The sequence below is a fragment of the Motacilla alba genome, chromosome 12, assembly GCF_015832195.1.
Source record: "Motacilla alba alba isolate MOTALB_02 chromosome 12, Motacilla_alba_V1.0_pri, whole genome shotgun sequence".
NCBI classification, from domain to species: Eukaryota; Metazoa; Chordata; class Aves; order Passeriformes; family Motacillidae; genus Motacilla; species Motacilla alba.
In genome coordinates this window covers 15,962,857-15,982,232 of record NC_052027.1, presented here as the reverse complement: position 1 = coordinate 15,982,232, position 19,376 = coordinate 15,962,857, and the positions used below count along the sequence as shown (strand labels likewise).

Genomic DNA, 19,376 nt, shown 5'->3' with positions numbered 1-19,376 from the left:
TCTTCAGCCTGCTTGGGGCTGAGGTCATGAAAAGGGAGAAAAAGCAGCTGCAGTCGCGCAGGAAGGCAGCCAAGGGTGACTGCAGGACAGCGTGATGCCACCTCGTAGCTAATTGAGCCTCTGCTGCAGGGGGGGTCAGCCCTGTGGCCGTGCTCCTGTGGCTGCCGCAGGGCACAGGCTGCTCCAGAAACAGGGATGGGCTGGTGGGCCAGCCCGGGAGTGGGCAGGGATGGATGGATGGATGGATGGATGGATGGATGGATGGATGGATGGATGGATGGATGGATGGATGGACGGACGGATGGACGGACGGGCGTATGGCACAGGATGTGCCACACCAGCTTCAGCCCCCACCTAGCCCTGTGACGGTCCCTGAGCTTTCAGATCTCTCCGGTACCTCGCCCTGCTGCGGTGGCACATGGTGACAGTCGGTCTCCATTTCCCTCTAGTGGCTGCTCGGCTCCGAGCTGGGACCGCTCCCAGCTGGCGGACATCCTCCAGGCACCCGCCGGCCGCATCCTGCGCCCAGCCCCGCGCCCTGCTGGCATGGGCGTCCCCAATTGCCCCACACCACCCGGGGCACCACTGTCCCCACACCTGCGTTTCAGTGGCACTTGCCGAGGGCGCTGATGGTGGCGATGGCCGCGCTCCCGTTCCTGCCCCGAGCGGAGCGCTCCCGGTGCGCGGCTCGTTACGGGCGCGGCCGCGCTCGCAGCCGCACCTGAGCAGCGATTTCACCGCGGAGGCAGCGCCGGATTCGGAGTTTGTAATGAGTTTTCTTAGCCAGGCAGCGCAGGGCGGGCAGCTAATGAAGCACATCGTGCGAGCCGGGTGGGCTGCGCAGGGTGAAGTAACTCGCTCCTCCTCAGCCCCGCTCGCCAGCCAGGCCGGAGCCCCGGCACGGCCACAAAAATCACCCAGCCCGCCCTGGAACATGAACGCGCTCCAGGGACTCCCGGCTGCTCGGAGAGGGGATGTGGCGCTGGGGGGTGACAGTGCAGGGACTGTCGCCAGACCGGGAGAGGGGCTGCAGCCACAGGCAGAGTGTGTGGGCACAGGGATCAGGCCGGGTCCGGCCACACCAGGGTGCTCCAGACATCCAGGGTGCAGGGAAGGGTCTGCAAGTGCTGCTCCACAGAATGGTTTGGGGTGGGGGCAGGGCCCCCCCGTCCTGCCGGGGCCAGCAGCGAGCGAGGCGAGTCCCCGCAGAGCTGCGGCGGGAGCGGGGCCCGGGGGGAGCGGCGGAGAGGCGCTGGCGCTGGCTGGCACGCTGATTAAAGCCCGCGGCGACGCCCGCCGCCGTCACCCCTCGCTACACACACAAATTACATCCTATATGTGTTTTATTTACTGTGCCATTTTTAATTAAATATGCAATCGCTCGCGGGCAGGGCGGGGCTGGGCTTATTCTGATGGGAACAGGGACAGGGATGTCACCAGTGGGGCTGGCAGCTCTGACCTCCACCGAGAGAGACAGGAGCCATCTCAGCCATGGACACAGCTTCATCACTCTGCACACGGTGAGAGAGTAGGAGCTGTATTGGTCACTGGGATGATCCGGGGGCTACATTCGTGCCTACGGGAGGTGTAGGGGCTGCATTCGTGCTCAGAGGTAATAACAGGGCTGTGTTTGGCACAGGGACAATATGAGTTGCATTCAGTACAAACAGCTGGTGTGGCTGATGGCCCCCAGGGTCTGGGTGGGTAGGTGCTGCCAGGGCTATCGTGGATGGGTCAGGGCCCAGCCCGGTGCCCAGCTGAGGCTGGCAGCACTGCCCAGGGCTGCTCCAGGCAGGCAGCAGCCTGGCAGCCAGCTCATAGGCACTTCTTCTGGGAAAAACCACGTCCTGTGTCAGAGCCAAACAAGAAATCATCCAAAGTGCCCAGATAACAGCACTGTGTGTGGGCACAGCGCTGAGGAATGGCTGGGGAGATACGGGTAGAGTAAATCATGGTTTGAAGGCACAGCTGCCTGAGGAAAAGACAATTCTTCAGCAGTCATCTGAGATAGAGGGATCCAGGATTCATCCCGGGAAACCTACCCACATCCTGCCAGTGCCTTGGGACCACAGTGAAGGCTGGAATGGGTGATGACAGTGTTTCCAGAAGGGACAAGTGTGGGAGGAAGGCTTAGGAGAGCTAAATTTACTGCTCAAATGCACACTGGCTCCCCTGCAGCACCATATTGGGTTGTTTTGCCCAATACCAAAAAGATGGGGTGCTCCTGAGAGGTCTTGCACCCCAAAAATGCATTGAGGGTCTCCCAGGAGGGATCAGTGCCTGGTCTCAGGGTGCTGCTGGCTCCTCGCTCCTGCAGTGGCACCCACCAGTGGCTTCTCCATGCTGCAGTCCTGGGGCAACCCAGCACCACAGATCATCATGGGATTTCCCTCCCACAGCATATGGGGTCCCCCTGTGAGCACAGGGAGGTGCCATCCCAGCTCCCTGCCAGCCAGCCAGCCCTATTCCTGCCACACCACATGGCCCCCCTGCATTCTGCCAGCCCCCCTTGATTAATCACAGGCTGGGGCTGCCAGCAGCTTATCTTGCGCTTTAATAGCTGAATAATTTAGAACTGCTGCTTGCCAGCATCTTAATTGCTTTTGTGTCAGGTGCAGGGCCAGTGGGAATGCAGAGTGGGCCTGAGAGGCTCCACATGGCCCGTGGGGACACCAGCCTTGGGTTTCCCAGCCGGTGACTGTCCCCAGGGAGTGAGGCTCACACAGGGAGTTTTGCTAGGAAGGGAGTGGAGATGGCAGGCCAGCTGTCCCCAGTGATGGCTGTGTCTGCCCCAGAGCAGATGGGGACAGTGAGCACTCTGGGGAGCTCTGAAGAGTGGCTCATTTCTCTGGGGACAAGGGACAGCAGGGTGGTGCTGAGCCGTGTAAAAGTGAGGGGGTCGAGGGGATGTAGGAGAAGCTGGAAAGCCCCCATGGGCTTCTTCTTGGGAAGGGGCAGAAGGGACACACCTCCTCCCTGCCATCCCCTGGGGACACCGCAGTCCCCATCGCCCCTCAGCCCACCCCCAGCTCCCCTGCTCCCTCCCTCCACTCACCCAGCCTGTCTCTGTGTCCTGCAGCCACCGTCATCCTGAACGAGCTGAACTGGACACAGGCCCTGGAGGATGTTTTCATCGAGAACCGCAAGGAGGATCCCTCCCTGCTCTGGCAGGTCTTCGGCAGCGCCACCGGCGTCACCCGCTACTACCCCGGTGCGTGCCAGGGAGGGCTGGTGGCACACGGGGGCTGTGACACGGCAGCCGAGGCCCTTCTCACTGCTCCAGGTGGATGAGCGCTCCCCTGGGCCTCGTCTGACACACGTAACTGTGCCGTGCCAGAACCCATTGGTGTGAGCTCCCCACCTGAGCCTGCTGCTTCCTCAGCGCGGGGCATCTCTCTACCCTGTCCCCCATGTCCCCCTGTCCCCCCCCGGGACAACCCTGCCTCGCTCACTGCCTGCCTTCTCCCCACAGCCACCCCATGGAGAGCCCCCAACAAGATCGACCTCTATGACGTGCGCCGGCGGCCCTGGTAAGGGGGTGCTGGCTGGGAGGAGGGTCCTGAGCAATCAGCTCCCTCCCCTTTTCACTGCATTTCGGCACTGGCAAAGGGACACCGTAACACAGGCAGGGCATCTGAGCTGTGGTGCTTGGCTCCTTCTCTCCTTCCCTATTCCTGGAAAAGCGGAGCAGGATGGAGAGATAAATCCTTGGGTGCAGATGAAAGTGTGGAGAGAGCCCTATGCCCCCTCACCACAGCCGTGGCTGCTGGCACTCAGTCCTGGCCAGCAAATGAAATAACAACTGGCTTGGGAACCGTGAGCTGGGAGGATGGGGAGAGGAATGGGCAGGCAGCAGCAGGCTGTGGCTCAGTGATAGCTGAGCAGCCTTTTAGCCCACAGCAAGGGAGCTGGGATTGAATGGGGCTCCCCTTAGCCCAGCTGGAGGTGCTGGTGTGGCAGTGCTGGTTATCAGCTGGAGCTAGGGGAGCGACAGCCCCATCCTGCCCACACCTGCTGCCCAAAACTGCAGTCATGGAGAGGAGAGTGGGTACAGGCCTCTGGCACATGTCCAGGGAGCCCTGTATCCCAATGGATCATCCCCCTGCCCACACTGGGAGCTGCCCCCTCTCCTTGTCAGAAAATTAATGGCCCTGCTACTATGGTTAATTGCCTTTGATTGCTCCACATTAATTATTAACTGTTCCCTGACGGGGTGTCTGTGCAGGTTATTGCAGGGCAGGGACTGTAAGGCTGTTTTGGGGTGGGGGCTGCTGATGAGTGTGTGGGCTACTGAGCCCAGCTAAGCTCAGCTCACTGCCCACTAGCTAAGCTGGCCACCTGGTTGTCCCCTCAGCCATGGAAGAGAAGCAGCAGCACTCTTCATGCTGGGGGCCAGCACACCTGGGGGAACCCCCTTTGGGGCCTTCTCCTGCTCTCAGTGGGGCCCCTTGCAGGACACAGCCTTCACTGCTCCAGGGCCACGATCCTGGCCGCAGCCACGGGCGCCACTCGCCCGCCTTCCCTCCCCTGATGAATGGCCCCATTAGCCACAGCCGTCTCCTGCCGAGCCCGGGGTATTCATCTGAGCCGGGCAGCCGGAGATGGATGTGCTGCCACAGCCCATTACGGGCAGCATCTTAGTCGGGCTCTGTGCCGCCCCGGCAGCAGGGCAGGCTCCTGGAGCCCCCTCCCATGCCGGCAGGAGGAGCCCCGTGGGCAGCTGCCGGTCCTGCACCCCAGCACGAGAGGAAGCTGCTGGGGGATGCTGCACCCGTGTCAGGAGAGCGTGCCGGCATCCTGCATCCCACCCGGGTAATCACTTGTAATTAGGGAACATCAGGCCCCGGGATTAACAATCACAGCCTGTCCCTTCCCCAGTCCTCCCCAGCAGTGGTGAGTAATTGATACTAATAACACACTAATTAATTCACCCGAGGCCCGATCCTGATCAAGCCAATAATGAGGTGCCCTTGGCCTTCAGCCAGGGCAGGATCAGGCCTCCAGCAATGGCATGGTGAAGCGGGGCCGTGCATGGCCATGTCTGGGGTGGGATGGGTGCTAAGCACTGTGCCAGCCCCTCCCGCACAGGATGGCACAGCACGCCTGGGAGCAGGACCAGTTGTTTCAAGGGGTGAAGAAGGGTTCCCTAATTGTTTTCAGTGAGGAAGATTTACGTAGTGTTATTATTTTTCCTCCTTGTAGCTAAAAATAACCTAATCAGCCTGGCCTTTGAAGCTACCAGGGGGGTAAATAGCATCTTAATATGGATGTGTGTGTCAGCATAATCAGCACGCAGGAAAGGGCCCGCGATGATGGAAGAGTTTAGCATTTAGAGCTCATTAGGCTGACACAGTGTGGAGCAGCAGTCACTGGCCGTCTACTGTGCTGTGCCACGGGAGCCACGTCCTCCCTGCCACCTGCCCACAGCCACCTTGTCCCTGCTCCTTGCCATGGGGTCACCACGGCCCTGGCTGCCCGGGGCTCCCAGCACAGCTCCCCAGGGCCTGTGCCCCGCAGAGTCAGGGTGCCCCCGAAATGAGTCGACCCTGCTGACCCCACTCTGTACCCCACAGGTACATCCAAGGTGCCTCCTCTCCAAAGGACATGGTCATCATTGTGGACGTGTGAGTACACGGTGGGGGCCATGGCTGGGCTCAGGCCAGGATGGTGACACAGCTCGCCCAGGTGTCACTGTCCCACCAGTGGCCGCAGGCAAGCTGTGGGGGGCGGCACAGCCCTGTGCTCCCTTGCTGCCAAGCCCCCAGCACCCCTGTCCCCTGCAGGAGTGGCAGTGTGAGCGGCCTCACCCTCAAGCTGATGAAGACCTCGGTCTATGAGATGCTGGACACCCTGTCAGATGATGACTATGTCAATGTGGCCTCGGTGAGTGCCATGGGGCAAGCGGAAGGGCTGTGTCCCCAGGCACCTCCCAGCTCCCCAGCACAGGACCCCCTTTTCCCCCACACACACCTGGCTAAGGGCTCTGCAGACAGAAATGCCTTTCTTTGACTTCTTAACCACCCACCTGCACGTAAGCAAGGAAATGGCTGCTCAGGGCTCAGCACGCAAAAGCTGCTCCCATCCCGGGGCATTTGGCAGAGATGTTCCTGCATTATCCCAGCCAGCCACCTCCTGTCCGTCACCAGCCGCTGGCAGCTGGCACCCCACGGCAATGTCACCAGCTCGTGGCCTCACGCGGCACAGTGGCCATGCCAGCGCATCTGCGTGTCACTGGCTGCCCCGCCCCCGTCTGGCCACCAGCCCCGGCGCGAATTAGCGCGTCTGGCCGGGCTGTGTTCGCTGGATCGCCGCTCCCCTCATGAACGGGCCCATTGCCGGTCAGTGGAGCCGTGAGGGAGAGGCGCAGCTGCTCCCGATGCCGGCGCAGAGCAGCGCAGCACGGCTGCTTGCACAAGCCGGGCTCCTGCAGGAGTGGGGGTGCAGATGAGCACCCGCTGCCAGCACCTGCACCGCAGCCCCGTGCTGGATTTGTCCCGAGCCAAACTTCAGCCTCAGCCCTGCCTGGGATGTGGGACACATCTGGGTCACCTGCTGCCCGTGAGAGCTGAGGGTGATGAGTGGCTCGTGCCTGCTGGTGTCTGTCCCATCCCCTTTCTGTGACCCGCTCCCCTCCATTTCACCTCGCAGTTCAATGAGAAGGCAAAGCCGGTGTCGTGCTTCAAGCACCTGGTGCAGGCCAACATCCGCAACAAGAAGGTGTTCAAGGAGGACGTGCAGGGCATGGTGGCCAAGGGCACAACAGACTACAAGGCTGGCTTTGAGTACGCCTTCGACCAGCTGCAGAATGTGAGCTGGGGGCTGGGCTGGGGGACAGGGTGCACCTGTGGGTGCTGGGGACGGTGGGACAGCTCCGAGTGCCTGGCTGCTGCCCTGTGCAGAGGGCTCCTTGTGCTCCTTCTCCATGCTGGGGGAGGCATCCCACCTCCAGGCGTGCTGTAGCCAAGGTTTTGCTGGTGCTGCTCCCTTTAGGGTTATTAAAAGTTAGCAGGGCTGGGTGGAGGGGCCACACCAAAGCAGACAGCATGCCAGAGGCAAGGTGAATGGTGCTACTAGGTGCCCAGTGGCATTAGCCACGACATCATTCCCCAGCTGGCAGTGTCCCTCCTGCCCATGCAGCCTGGTTGTCCTCGCCCCCGAGAAATGGGCTGGGAAAAGAGGCGGGTTGGGGCCAGCCCTCCTGGCTGCATCCAGCCCTGTGCCCAGCACTGCTGGCCCCAGGTGTGGCCTCAGGTGCTGTGTCTGCCCCACAGTCCAACATCACACGTGCCAACTGCAACAAGATGATCATGATGTTCACGGACGGCGGCGAGGACCGAGTGCAGGACGTCTTTGAGAAGTACAACTGGCCCAACAAGACGGTGAGAGGCCATGGGTCTGTGTGCTGTGCTGGGGCTGCTCACCATGGAGGGAGATGGCTGTTCTTGCTCCGTTGCTGGCTTCTGCTCCGTTTGCCTCCTTGCCATCCTCCCTCCCCAACAGCCTGCTCCTGCATGGAGCCACTGCCCTGCTGATGGGTTTGTACCTGGCTCCTACCTTCCCGTGGGACCCGGCACACCGTGGGATGCTGGGGAGGGAATGGGGCTGGTGGGCTCCCTGAATGCTGGCCCTGAGGGGAGCACACCCCAAGCATGGGGACAGGGCTGCTGGCAGGCAGATGAACCAGCAGGAAGGTCCCAGTTGCTGCTCAGTACCTGGAAACCTGTTGGGTGGGGTGTTCTGGCCCATGTATCACCTTCAGAGAGCACAGACCCCTCTGGGAGCAGTGATGCCACAGAGCAAGGACCACTGAGGTGGGTGACTTGAGCCAACAGAGTGATTCTGGAGGGCAGGACTGGCTGGGGCCAGGCAAGGAGACAGGGACTCCCTTGCCAGCACAGCCAGCGCTTGCAGGAGTCTTCTGCCCACTTGCTCTCACTCTGTGGGCCGTGGCAGGCAATGCCACGCTGTCCTGGGGAGGTTGTCACTGGCTAGAAGCACTGAGTGTTGAAAACAGGGCTGCCCAGTAGATGGCCCTCAGTGCACGCTCTGCCACAGGTGCGGGTCTTCACCTTCTCCGTGGGGCAGCACAACTATGACGTGACCCCGCTGCAGTGGATGGCCTGTGCCAACAAAGGTAAGCGGGGCTGGCACCCAGCGGGCACGGGGGCTGCCGGGTGCTGGGCTCACCCCTCGGCTCCAGTGGGTGCCACTACCAGCAAAGCCCTGGAGGAAGGGGCAGCAGGACAGCCAGACTGCTGGACAGCTGGATCTTCAGCTCCCTTTCTCTTTCTTTTCCAAGGTTACTACTTCGAAATCCCCTCCATCGGCGCCATCCGCATTAACACGCAGGTACAGCCGGGAGCCGGGCAGGCAGAGCCCTCTCGGGCTGCCCTACTGGGGGAGTTCAGGCAGCCCCAGCCCCAGTGGGGAGAGCCCACAGGCTGGCAGTGAGTGTGGCAGCAAGCTGGGGAGCTGAGCTGAGCCCTCAGCCAGGCCCTGCACTATTAAGTAATTCATCTTCTGCAGCTCCCCATGGACCTGCTGCCTTTTGAGTGACTAATTATGAAACATCAGGCGTTAATCAGCACAGAGCAGAGCTGAGCGTGGGCAGGGCCAAGCCTGGCAGAGCTGTTTGTGTCTGCCCCACACCTCCTCTCACTGCCTCTTTTCTGCCCCTTTTCTTTATGGGATGCACACAAGGTGCTGTGAGGGCAGGTGATCAGGGCAGGGCAGGGCTGGCATTGTGGTACGGGAGCTCCCTCCCTGCCCAGAGATCTTCCTTGGCAAGGTGAGACAGGAAAAGGGAAACCTGCCCCAGAAGAAGATGGCAGCCAGGGAGACAGTAGTGACATGGTCCAGGCACGATGGAGCAATCCCAGCCCTGGGAATGGCTGGGGGGCTCTGGCTGGTGCTGCCTGGGGAGCCCCTGCCCTGCCTGTGCATGGCCAGTGGAGAGCAGCACCTTGTTTGCATCCTAATGGGCCTGTAGGGGTCCCAGCTGGAGCCAGTGCCCCCAGGTTTGGCAGCTGCCAAGCCCCCTCCCCAAGCTCAGCCTCACCCCATTAACATTCCTGGGGTGTGCTTAGGGACAAGGGTGTTGCCAGGCTGGAGCAAGGAGACATCTGGCTCCTATGGTATCCTGTCCTGTGTCCTGTGTCCCTGCAGGAGTACCTGGATGTGCTGGGCAGACCCATGGTCCTGGCTGGGAACCGAGCCAAGCAGGTCCAGTGGACCAATGTCTACCAAGATGCCCTGGTAAGGACCCCCCAGCCCTGGGGTGCAGGGAGGGACCCCCAGCCCCAGGGTCCCACACAGCCCCGTGTGCAGGTGGGATCCCCACCCCTGGATCCCATACAGCCCAATGGGGCATGTGGGAGGGGACTCCAGCCCCAGGGTACAGCTGGGGACACTGACCCTGGGGTCCCACAGAACTCCAGGGTGCAGGTGGGTGGGGACACTGGCTCCAGGGTCCTGAACAGGACATGCCCGTGTCCCTTGTCAGGGGAGTAACCCCCCTCTGCTGCCCACGCCCAGCCCTGGGTCCTGAGGCAGTGAGGGGCCGTGGGACATCGTTCTGTGCTTGTGCAGGGGCTGGGCCTGGTGGTGACAGGAACACTGCCAGTGTTCAACCTGACGGAGGACAGCAGTGACAGGAAGGTAGGAGACTCTGCTGCCCCTGCCCTGGCTGCACTGGGAGCTCTGGTGTGGGGCCACTGTGGGGTGGGGAAGGTGCCCCGGTGATGTGTGTGTGGCTGCAGGGGGGACACTGGCATCCCTGGGGTGCTGCCTGCTCTGCACCACCTCCCTGCAGTGACACCAGGGGTGACTGCCATCCCTGGGACCCAGAATTACCTTGGCTGGCTCTCACAGTTCAGCTGGGACAACTGAGAGCTGCAAGTCCCTGGGGGGTGCATGAGTGTCCCGTGGGGGCTCCTGGGGGGCTGGTACATCCCACTGTGCCCCTGCAGTATCCAAATCTGATCCACACATCCCCAGAGGAGAAGAGGTCTGTCCTGCTGCTTCCCTGTCCCCAGGCTGGTGGTGGCAGGTGACAGCCCTGGTCCCACCCGCCTCCATCCTGCATTTCCTTCCAGAACCAGCTCATCCTGGGCGTGATGGGGATCGATGTGGCTCTCAATGACATCAAGAGGCTGACGCCGCGTTACAATGTGCGTGGGGGCCCCTTCCCCTCTGCCCCCCTGCCCTGCAGTGCCTGATCCTGGTGTGGAATCCCTCTGATGGGAGCCCCAAGCTGTGCCCCAGCGCTCCAGAGCACCTCCAGCAGCACTGGCACCTAGCAGGAGCCATGGGTGCAGGCAGGGACTGGGACAGGTGGGAGAGCAGGGATCAAAGCTGCAGGATGCTCTGGGACTCAGTGCAGAGCCAAAACCCTTGGAAGGTCAGCAGGGAATAAACCTACAGGCCTGGGGAAGGGAGCAGTGGGAAAAATCCAGAGCCAAACTCTCACCCCAGGAGTGGCAGATTGCCTTGTCCTGAGAATAGAAATGAATGGATGGAATGGGCTGAGCCCTGGGGGTGACATGGGGCGAGCTCTGCCTGCGGAGGTGAGGGTGATCACACCAGCACAGTGCGCCGTGCCACAGAGCCACCTGGTCAGCCTCAGCCCTCCTCCTGTCCTCCTGCAGCTGGGGGCCAATGGCTACGTCTTCGCCATCGACCTGAACGGCTACGTCCTGCTGCACCCCAACCTGCAGCCCCAGGTGAGCAGGGGCCCGAAGGGGCAGCCATGGGGATTAGCCAGGCCCTGGGGGACACATGGCTTTCCAGGGTCCTTGGGACTGAGTTGTGGGGCTTGTGATGAGTTAGTCTGGACTCAGCAGTGGCTGCAGGAGCCCTGAGCCCTTCCCTGGCTCTCCTTCCTGCAGATCATCAATTTCCGTGAGCCGGTGACGCTGGACTTCCTTGATGCTGAGCTGGAGGATGAAAACAAGGAGGAGGTGAGCAGACCAGGGGCAGCTTCTGGGGCACAGGCTGGCCCCCTCATCTGCAGTTGCCAAGGGCACTCAGCCCCTCCAGCCTGCTCTGCAGAGTCTCATCCTCGGGGTCCTGGCACAGCTCCCATGGAGCCACAGTGGGCGGTGGGGACAGGAGCTGGGTCACTGTCCCTTGGGTGCGATGAACCTCCCCAGGTTGCTCGCCCTGCACCCCATGGGTGCCCACAGGTGCGTGGCTGGGCTCTGTGGCCCTCAGCTGCCTCCTCTGTGTCCCACAGATCCGGAGAAGCATGATTGATGGGAATGATGGGCAGAGGTTCATCAAGACCCTCATCAAGTCCCTGGACGAGGTAACACTGCAGGGGCAGGGCGTCACGGCTGGAACTGTCACTGTGCTGAGCACCCAGAGCCAGCAGTGGGGATGAGGGGCTGTGTCTGGCTCCGGGCTGGGAGCCAGGGCCCTGTGGCACTGTGCCAGCAGAGTCCTGGCAGTGCCCAGCCTGACTGGCTGCCTCTGACCCACAGCAATACATCGACGAGGTGTTCCGCACCTACACGTGGGCTCCCATCAAAAGCACCAACTACAGGTGAGTGTCACGGCCAGTGCACCCAGACTGCCCTGCCCTGGCTGGAGCCACACCAGCACGGGCCTGGGGGCTTGTGCCTGCAGCTCCCAAAGTCCCCGAGGCCACCAGGGACGTGTCCCACGGGCTGTGAGGTTGCAAATGCAGTGCCACGTTGTTGCACACAGCAGTGATGTGCTGGAGGGCACTCCTGAAAGGGCTGCTGGCCAGTGTTAGGCACGGCAGAGCTTGGACGCAGCCCCCAGGACTCCAGACAGGCTGCAGGGCCGGCATGCAAGCGGCCAACAAGTGACACCTCTGCCACCCCCTGTCTGCCCAGCCAGGGGCTCATGCAGGGCCCTGCCTGCTCTCGGGTGGGTGACAGTGACATGTGCCCACCCTGCAGCACAGGCAGTGTCTCTAGAGCCAGAGGAGAGCAAAGTTCTGCATTTATCACCCAGTTTGCTCCAGTTTGGATCAGCAGATGTGTAAGAAACACCCTGACATCGTCATTTCTCAACTCACGCTGCCTTCATCCTCGGAGGAGCCGTGTGAGCCCCTGTTGCCCAGTGTGCTCTCCTCTTCCTCCTCCTCCTCACCACCCAGCTCTGAAGGGGCTGGCAAGGGTCACAGCCACTACCCACTGCTCTGCAGCAGGAATATTTCCTGGATTTCTCAGGGATGCCATCAGCACGCAGTGCCACCAACACTGAACAGAAAAAAGCCATCACCCTTTTCCAGACACCTGTGGTTTGGGGTCCACCAGCTCTGCTGTGCTGGCAGCAATGCCCAGACTGTGCCCCTGCTGCCAGCACAGAAGGGTTATCTGAAGGACTGCTTTAGGGAGGAAGCCCAGATCCCAGTGGCTCTGGTCCAGGTGTTCCATTCGATGAGAGTCAGGAATGTGGTCCTTGCTCACTTATTCCTGGCAACACCTGGCACAAACACTGTCAGCAAAGGCCAACGGCCACTGCAGCTGGCACCAAGGAGTCCACTTACCTCTGGCAGTGTGCCCTGTGGGTTAAGCAGCCCCAGCACCACCTCCTCCTATCTCCTTTCTCACCCTGTCCCACACCCTGCATGCCAGATTCCTGGCTGGCAGATCACTCTCCTTCCTGACTTACCTGGTTTCTGGTGCCTGTATAATGGTTGTCATTGGTCTCTCCAGTCTGGGAAGGCTTTGTCCTTTCTTTCATGGGCTGTGTCTCTTCGTGCCTTCCTCCCTCACAGGGATGTTGTGTTCCTCTTCCACATGCACCTCCCTTGGTTCCTGGGCTGGCACATCCTGCCAATCTCAGCCCTGGCTAGGAAGATGTGCCAACTTCTGTGCCCATGTGTGCCCCCAGCACAGCCCTGGGTGCTCTGGGGATGACCCTGGATACCCCAGCGTGACCCTGGGTGCTCTGGGGATGGCCCTGGATACCCCAGTGTGACCCTGGGTGCTCTGGGGATGACCCTGGATACCCCAGTGTGACCCTGGGTGCTCTGGGGATGGCCCTGGATACCCCAGCGTGACCCTGGCTGCTCTGGGGATGGCCCTGGATACCCCAGCGTGACCCTGGGTGCTCTGGGGATGACCCTGGATACCCCAGCGTGACCCTGGGTGCTCTGGGGATGACTCCTGCTGGCTCAGGGCAGCGCTGACTGCAGTTTCTGGAGAGAAGGAAGCAGCAGGCTGTGCAGGAGGCGAGTGGGGCTGCTGCCTGCCATCGCCAGGGTGGAGCTGCTGCCAGCAGGCGCCAGGCAGGGACTGGGAGCTGGCCAAGGATTCTGGGTGGGTGTAAAGCCTTACACCAGGTGTCTGCTCTCCCTCTCCACAGCCTGGGGCTGGTTCTGCCTCCCTACAGCACCTACTACATCCAGGCCAACCTCAGCGACCAGATCCTGCAAGTGAAGTGTAAGTAGCCCCGGCTGTCCCTGCCGCCCTCTCACACTCCCCCTCACCCCACGCCAGCCCGTGGCTGTCGGGGGAGGGGGGGAAACACAAACCAAAGCTTGGGAAAGGTCATAGGGATCACTGTGAGAGGCAAAATAAAAACTAAAGCTAAGAGAGGCGTGAGTAGAGGTGAGCGCACAGAGGGAAAGCGAGCTGCCTGCCCGGGCTGCCCCGGGGGCCGGGGTTTGGTCCCTGTGCTTTGCCCCCACAGCCCAGCCCGGGGCTGCAGGCAGGCACAGGCAGGGAGGTGCTGCCTGTTCGCCCCCCGGGGACGAGGGATGGCGCTGTGGCAGCCAGATCATTTGCGAGCCTGGGGAAGTTTGCATGGATCTCTTTGATTTCCTTTGGTTTATTACGATACTTTGGTTTCAGTTTAAGCCATTTATTCTTTTTATGAGTTTGGTTTCGGTTGGTTTCGATTTTTGTTTGGAATTAATCTGTGTACGTGTGTGTTAGCCTGGCCCCCCTTTCTCTCTCTTTCTCTTTCCCCTGACCCCCAAGCCTTTTCCCCCCCTCAGGTCCACGCTGCTCCCAGGGACCCTCTCCCCCATGGGAGAACTGGACCCTTCCCCTCTCCCCTCCAGTTCCCCGTGTGGCCCAACCCCAGCCCCGCTCCGGATCCAGCCCCTGCCACCCCCTCCATCCGTGGGCAGGAGCCCTGTGTCCCTGTGGGGACAAGGCCAGGCTGTCCCCATCCCCGGGAGGGGGGATCCCCCCATCCTCCCCAGCTCTGCCCACCGTGCCGTGCATGCCCCCTGACTCAGTGAGGACATTTTGATATCAAGACTGTTGCAACTGTTTGCTACTGATTCTCATTTTCCTTTGGAGTATTGAATATATATCTATATATTTCTCTAGTTATATCTTTGCATTTTTTTGTTCTTATTTCACCGTGGCCTTTTCTTTTCCTTTTGTTACTGGGTTTTTCTTACATTTTCTTTTCTTCATGTTGTTTATTGCAAGAGGTTTCCTTTTGGTATGATTATAGTACACAATATTTTTATTCAAACGTCGATTGAATAAAATATTGTTTGTGCCCCCCTTCCCCCTTTCCACCCAACCCCTTTTTTTTTTGTTTGTTGTTTTTTGTTTGTTGTTTTTCTTGCTTTCTCTCTATGGTGGATTCACACAGTACCAAACATCAAAATGAAGGGCAAGTATTTTCAGTCTCAGACCACTCACCTTCACCACCCCGTCCCCTGCCCCGTGTCCAGTCCCCCCCAGCCCCCTGCTTGCCCATCTCCCTGCCCGTTTGCCACGCCGAACCTGCAAACTGCCACCAACTCGCCCTTCCTCCCTTCTCCTTCTCCTCTTCCTCCTCCTCTCCTCCAGTTCCCCCTTTATTTGAAAGCAACATGTCTTGTTCTGTTCATGAGAGCTTTGTCACGAAAATCCCACTCCCTCCCTGTGCATCACTCCCGAACCTGGTTCGATCTCGTTCAAGAGCCGATCTTGTATGAAACTGCCGTTTTCGACCCACGAGGATTTTGTAGCTAGTTGGATGCCCTGCTCTTCCTCCCCAACGCTGCCCCTTCTTGCTCCTCTTCTCCCGCTCGTCTCCTCCAACTCCTTCTCCCCTTCTCCTGGCTCCTTTGCTTCCTCCTCTCCAAGACAACTCAACCTGAAAGGGATAGGGCTGTGCAGGGAGAGGGGGGCTGTGGGGTGGGTGCCCAAAGGTGGCAGGGATGGAGGACAGGTGGGGGACCCAATCCATCAGCCTCTGGGACAGGCTTTTTTGGGGAAAGCCTACAAACAGGAACCCTCTGCAGAGATGGGACGGGACCACCTGGGGCAGTGCCTCCCAGCTGCACAGGTGATGGCAAGCCTGGCCCCAGGGGCACGCGGGATGGCTGAGCCCGGGGTGCCACACTGCCCGCCCCCACAGTTGCTCAGTGGCCGTCCCCCCTGCCCTGGGGACCAGCATGGCATGGTGCAGTGTACTGTACCGCTGAAGGTGCAGTGTCCTGGTGCCATCTGTGCCCCTGGGAGCAGCCAAGGTTGAGCCCAAGGTCCCACCGAGGCAGGCCTAGGTGCCAGAGTCGGTCTGCCCCTGCAGTGGAGCAGGACATCACCCATGGGACACAGGATTTGGCCCGCATTCCCTCAATGCCAGAGGGGCCTCCTGACCCACAGCACCCGCACAGCCCCACAGTGGGCCAGGGGACACCCGGCACACGTGGTCCCCATGGGCCCTGCCACCACTCTCCATCCCACACGGCACCCACCAGCAGCCTGCCCGGCAGCACCCCCTCCCTGGCACAGGCAGCGGGCTTGGGGGGGCACTGCAGCGCAGGAGGGGCCATGGGGGACAGGGCCAGGCAAGCAGGACAGTGGGGAGGTGGAAGTGTCACCCTCAGCCCTGTTCAATCAGCCTTGAGTTGCCTCCTCCCAGCGCCCCTGTGATGGCAATGCTGATGGACCAAGTACGAGTGTTTGTACTCCTCCTCCTCCTCCTCCTCTTCTTCCTCTCATCGGCTTGTACCCAGCCCGTGCCTCCAGCCCTCAGAGAGCAACAGTCCAACCTCTGGCTGTGCCGTGCAATGCACCAGGAGCTGGCGGGAGGGCAAGGGGGTGGCGGTGCCTATCATGGGGGAGATGTTATCCCAGGGGTGTCCCACAGCACCCCTCCATGCACCCCCTAACCCAGCTCGCCCCCACGAGCTGAGCCCTGCATCCTCTGTCTCTTCTGCCGGGGGCAACCCCAGAGACCCCCCAAAGCTAGCGGGCCGCACCCCCGGTTAAAGCAGAGCGCTGATCCCCGTCCCCATTGGGGTGCCACCGCCCCGGGGAGGGAGGGGGCAGCGGAGCCCGGCAGCGGAGCCCGGCAGCGCATTGCACGGCCCTGCAGCAGGGTGGGAGCCTCTGGTTGGACTGTCCTCGGCAAGGTTCCCCTCTGGCCATGTTGATGCCTGAAAACTCCCTTTATTTTTTTCTCCCGACAACCGAGTGTTCTGGTGATTCTCTCCGGCCAGGAGCGCAGCATGTGGTTCCCTGCCCTCGCCCACCACCCCTCCCCCGAGAGAGAGACGTCCCCCCGCCCTCCCGAACATGCATATATATATATACATGTGCGCACATATATATATGTGTGTGTGTCTGTGTGTCCCTGCGTACCGGCCGCGCGTACGCCTTCAGCCCGCCACCGAGCAAATTCGAGCCGAGATGGGCAAACCTCTCCTGATTTGGCTCTAACCTTCCTTCCCGTGCGGTGCCAGCAACAGCAGAACGGCCTTTTCCTTCCTCTCTTGTTACCAAGAGCAGCAAATGCCTTTTTCTTTTTTTCTTTTTTTTTTTCCCCTCCCCTCTCTCTCTCTCTCTCTCTCTGTCCGTCTCTCTCCCTCCTGGCCCCCGGCGCCCCCGTCCCCGCTCCCCGCCGGATAACCTTCCCTTTCTGTTGCAGATTTTGAATACCTGCTGCCCAACAGCTTTGAGTCGGAGGGACATGTGTTCATTGCTCCCAGGTAGCTTTGCGTGTGCGCTTGCCGAGGTGTGCATCCGCCCCGGCCCCGCTGCCGCCCCACCATCGCCCCCATCCTCGCCTCATCGTGCCTTGTCCCCGCTCCCCGTGCCCTGTGGCTGTGTGTGTCGTGTGCCCGCTCGGCCGCGGGGCTGCCGCCGGGACCCCGGCCCCGCCGCGCCACCCGGTTGCATCCAGCAGCACAGTATATATATATCTATATATATATATGCACCCGGTGCAGCCCGACCTCTGCGCGTGCATATATAGGTATAGTTTCTGAAAATCCGGCCGAGCGACGGGCCGCCGGCGGCATCATACAGTCGTGCTGGCTGCGGGGGGGGAGGTTTCGCCCCAAATTTGGGATGCCCAGGGGGTCTGGGGACATGAGGAGAGCATAGCGGACCCCTGACGGACAGATGTGTCCTCTGCCCTGGGCCATGCCGCCCAGTCTTGTCACCTAGCAGGGATGAAGGGCCATCCTTCAGCGGGCGGTTTGGGGAGCCCCACGGCTCTGCCAGCACCCCGCCCTTCCCATCACTACAGCGCAACCTCTGACCAGCCCTAATTAACATCGCCAGCTAATCACCTATCTGCTCATCGGTCGTTACGGCAGCTAAACGTCCTGTTAAGGGACGCTTTGCCAATGCAGCTTTTGGGGATCGCAGTGGGTTGAGGTCCAGCACGGCCACCTGCGGGTGCGCCCACCGCCCCGGCCCACAGCAGCAGTCACTCGCACAGCCCCGGGTGAACAGCCCGGAGTGTGCAGTCCCTGCGCGGCGCTGGCTTTTTGGGGAGCCGAGTCCCCAGGCCCTCTGCTGGGCAGTAGGGGTGAAGTCCAGGACACACGGGAGCCAAAGCAGAGCGTGGATGAGAAACAGGAAAGCTGTAATTGAAATGTGGCCGTGAGCACACCGAGAGGGTGGATAGGGAGGGCATGCCCGAGCCCAAGGCCCCAGGAGTGGGGCTGCACCCGCGGAGCTGCTCAGGCTGCAGTGCCGGGCTCCGAGTCTGGTGTGGGGCTCTGCAGACGCTGCAGCTGGAGAGAGCAGCGGGCGTGGCAGTCAGGGCGAGCCCTTCGGTATCCCCAGGGCGGATATGTCCATGAGCGCCCCTGGTGCGGTGGGCGCTGCCCGGCGTGGGCAGGGGCAGGGAGGGGCCGTGTGCCGGGCGTGCCTGGCACCCAGGGCGACTGTATGATCTGCTGCCGGCGCTGCCGCGCCCGCGGGCCTCTGGAAATTTTCAGAAACCGTATTTCCCCCGTCCCCCGTGGGTGTGTGAGTACCTGTATCTGTGCGTGTCGGTGGAGATATTTAGGTGGCTGTTCCCCCCCGAACAGGGGTTGAGGGGCCAAGCCGAGCTGGGCAGGGTGCTTCACCTTTTTCAGCTGCCCTGGGGGCATGCTCCCTGCCACCCTTTGCTCCATTTGTCCTCTGAATGACAGAGTTTTTGGCAGAGTCAGGAGCTTGGCGAACGGGTTGTGAGTGGGGGAGCCCTGAGCACCCTGGCACTGTTCACAGCCACACTGCTGAGGATGGGAGGCTCTTGGCACACTGGAGTGGCACAAACCTGTGCCGCCCAGTCAGAGTCTCGTGGTGACCAGCAGGTTACAGCTGTCCCTGACATCGGTGAGGCTGGGACTCTGTGCTCAGGGTGTTCCAGACTGAAGCAGGGGCATGGCACCCACCATCCTGCCTGTCCCAGGAGTATCTCAGGGCCAGTGATGCCTGTGGGCACGCACCCATCTCCACCAGCCCGAGCTCAGCCAGCACCTGTGCAAAGGGCACAGGTACGGCCTTGAGTGCCTGCCTGGTGCTGCCAGTGCAGCTGTGGAGAATCCCAAGGCAAATCCCTGCTGGCACCCCCAGTGGAGCCCCAATCCCTGGGGTGCCGCAGGGGCAGGGCAGGGTGGGCACAGCCCCGCAGGTAAGTACGGTGTCAGAGGCACCAGTCCCACCACTAGCCCCAGCAGCATGGGGAGAGATGGACTTGGTGTTGTACCATTCTCGGCAAACCAAGGTCCATCAAAGCTCGCCCTGGCAGAGGTGACAGCGCCTCAGTGCCTGTGGCAGTGACAGAGCCCGTGACTGGTGTGACACTTCTCTGGTGGCACCGCAGGCAGCAGGGGCTGGGTACCGGGCAGTCTGCAGAGATGCCCGCAGCCAGTTCCCCTGGCAGGGTGACACTCCCAGGAGAGGTGGCACGTCACCACCATTGTGTCCCTGTCAAGCCTGGGTGCTGGCAGCACAGTCAGCTCCCGCCCCGCCGTCCCCGGGGGAGAACTGACCTTACCTTTTCCATCCCCACGAACGACAAACCTTGTCCCCCAAACCCCAGAGAGTATTGCAAAGACCTCGACTTGTCGGATAACAACACCGAGTTCCTGGAAAACTTTATTGCCCTCATGGAAAAGGTGACCCCAGACTCCAAGCAGTGTGAGTAGCTGGGATGGCTGCTGGGGGTTC

The 19,376-nt window shown here is 61.2% G+C and overlaps 1 protein-coding gene across 2 annotated transcripts in view; it reads left to right on the top strand.

Moving 5' to 3' along the window:
* Positions 1-19,376, top strand: part of CACNA2D2 (calcium voltage-gated channel auxiliary subunit alpha2delta 2) — a 213,884-nt gene that overhangs the window by 188,288 nt on the left and 6,220 nt on the right. Inside the window, exons 7-25 of one of the 2 annotated variants that reach the window (XM_038148788.1) lie at positions 3,080-3,211; positions 3,473-3,530; positions 5,574-5,624; positions 5,784-5,883; positions 6,649-6,807; positions 7,272-7,379; positions 8,056-8,134; positions 8,300-8,349; positions 9,166-9,255; positions 9,589-9,657; positions 10,095-10,169; positions 10,647-10,721; positions 10,887-10,958; positions 11,234-11,305; positions 11,481-11,542; positions 13,339-13,415; positions 14,587-14,607; positions 16,855-16,915; positions 19,249-19,346. In XM_038148788.1, coding sequence (XP_038004716.1) covers positions 3,080-3,211; positions 3,473-3,530; positions 5,574-5,624; positions 5,784-5,883; positions 6,649-6,807; positions 7,272-7,379; positions 8,056-8,134; positions 8,300-8,349; positions 9,166-9,255; positions 9,589-9,657; positions 10,095-10,169; positions 10,647-10,721; positions 10,887-10,958; positions 11,234-11,305; positions 11,481-11,542; positions 13,339-13,415; positions 14,587-14,607; positions 16,855-16,915; positions 19,249-19,346 — 1,509 coding nt within the window. The remainder of the gene's footprint in view (positions 1-3,079; positions 3,212-3,472; positions 3,531-5,573; positions 5,625-5,783; positions 5,884-6,648; positions 6,808-7,271; positions 7,380-8,055; positions 8,135-8,299; positions 8,350-9,165; positions 9,256-9,588; positions 9,658-10,094; positions 10,170-10,646; positions 10,722-10,886; positions 10,959-11,233; positions 11,306-11,480; positions 11,543-13,338; positions 13,416-14,586; positions 14,608-16,854; positions 16,916-19,248; positions 19,347-19,376) is intronic. The other variant, XM_038148789.1, reaches the window with a different exon arrangement.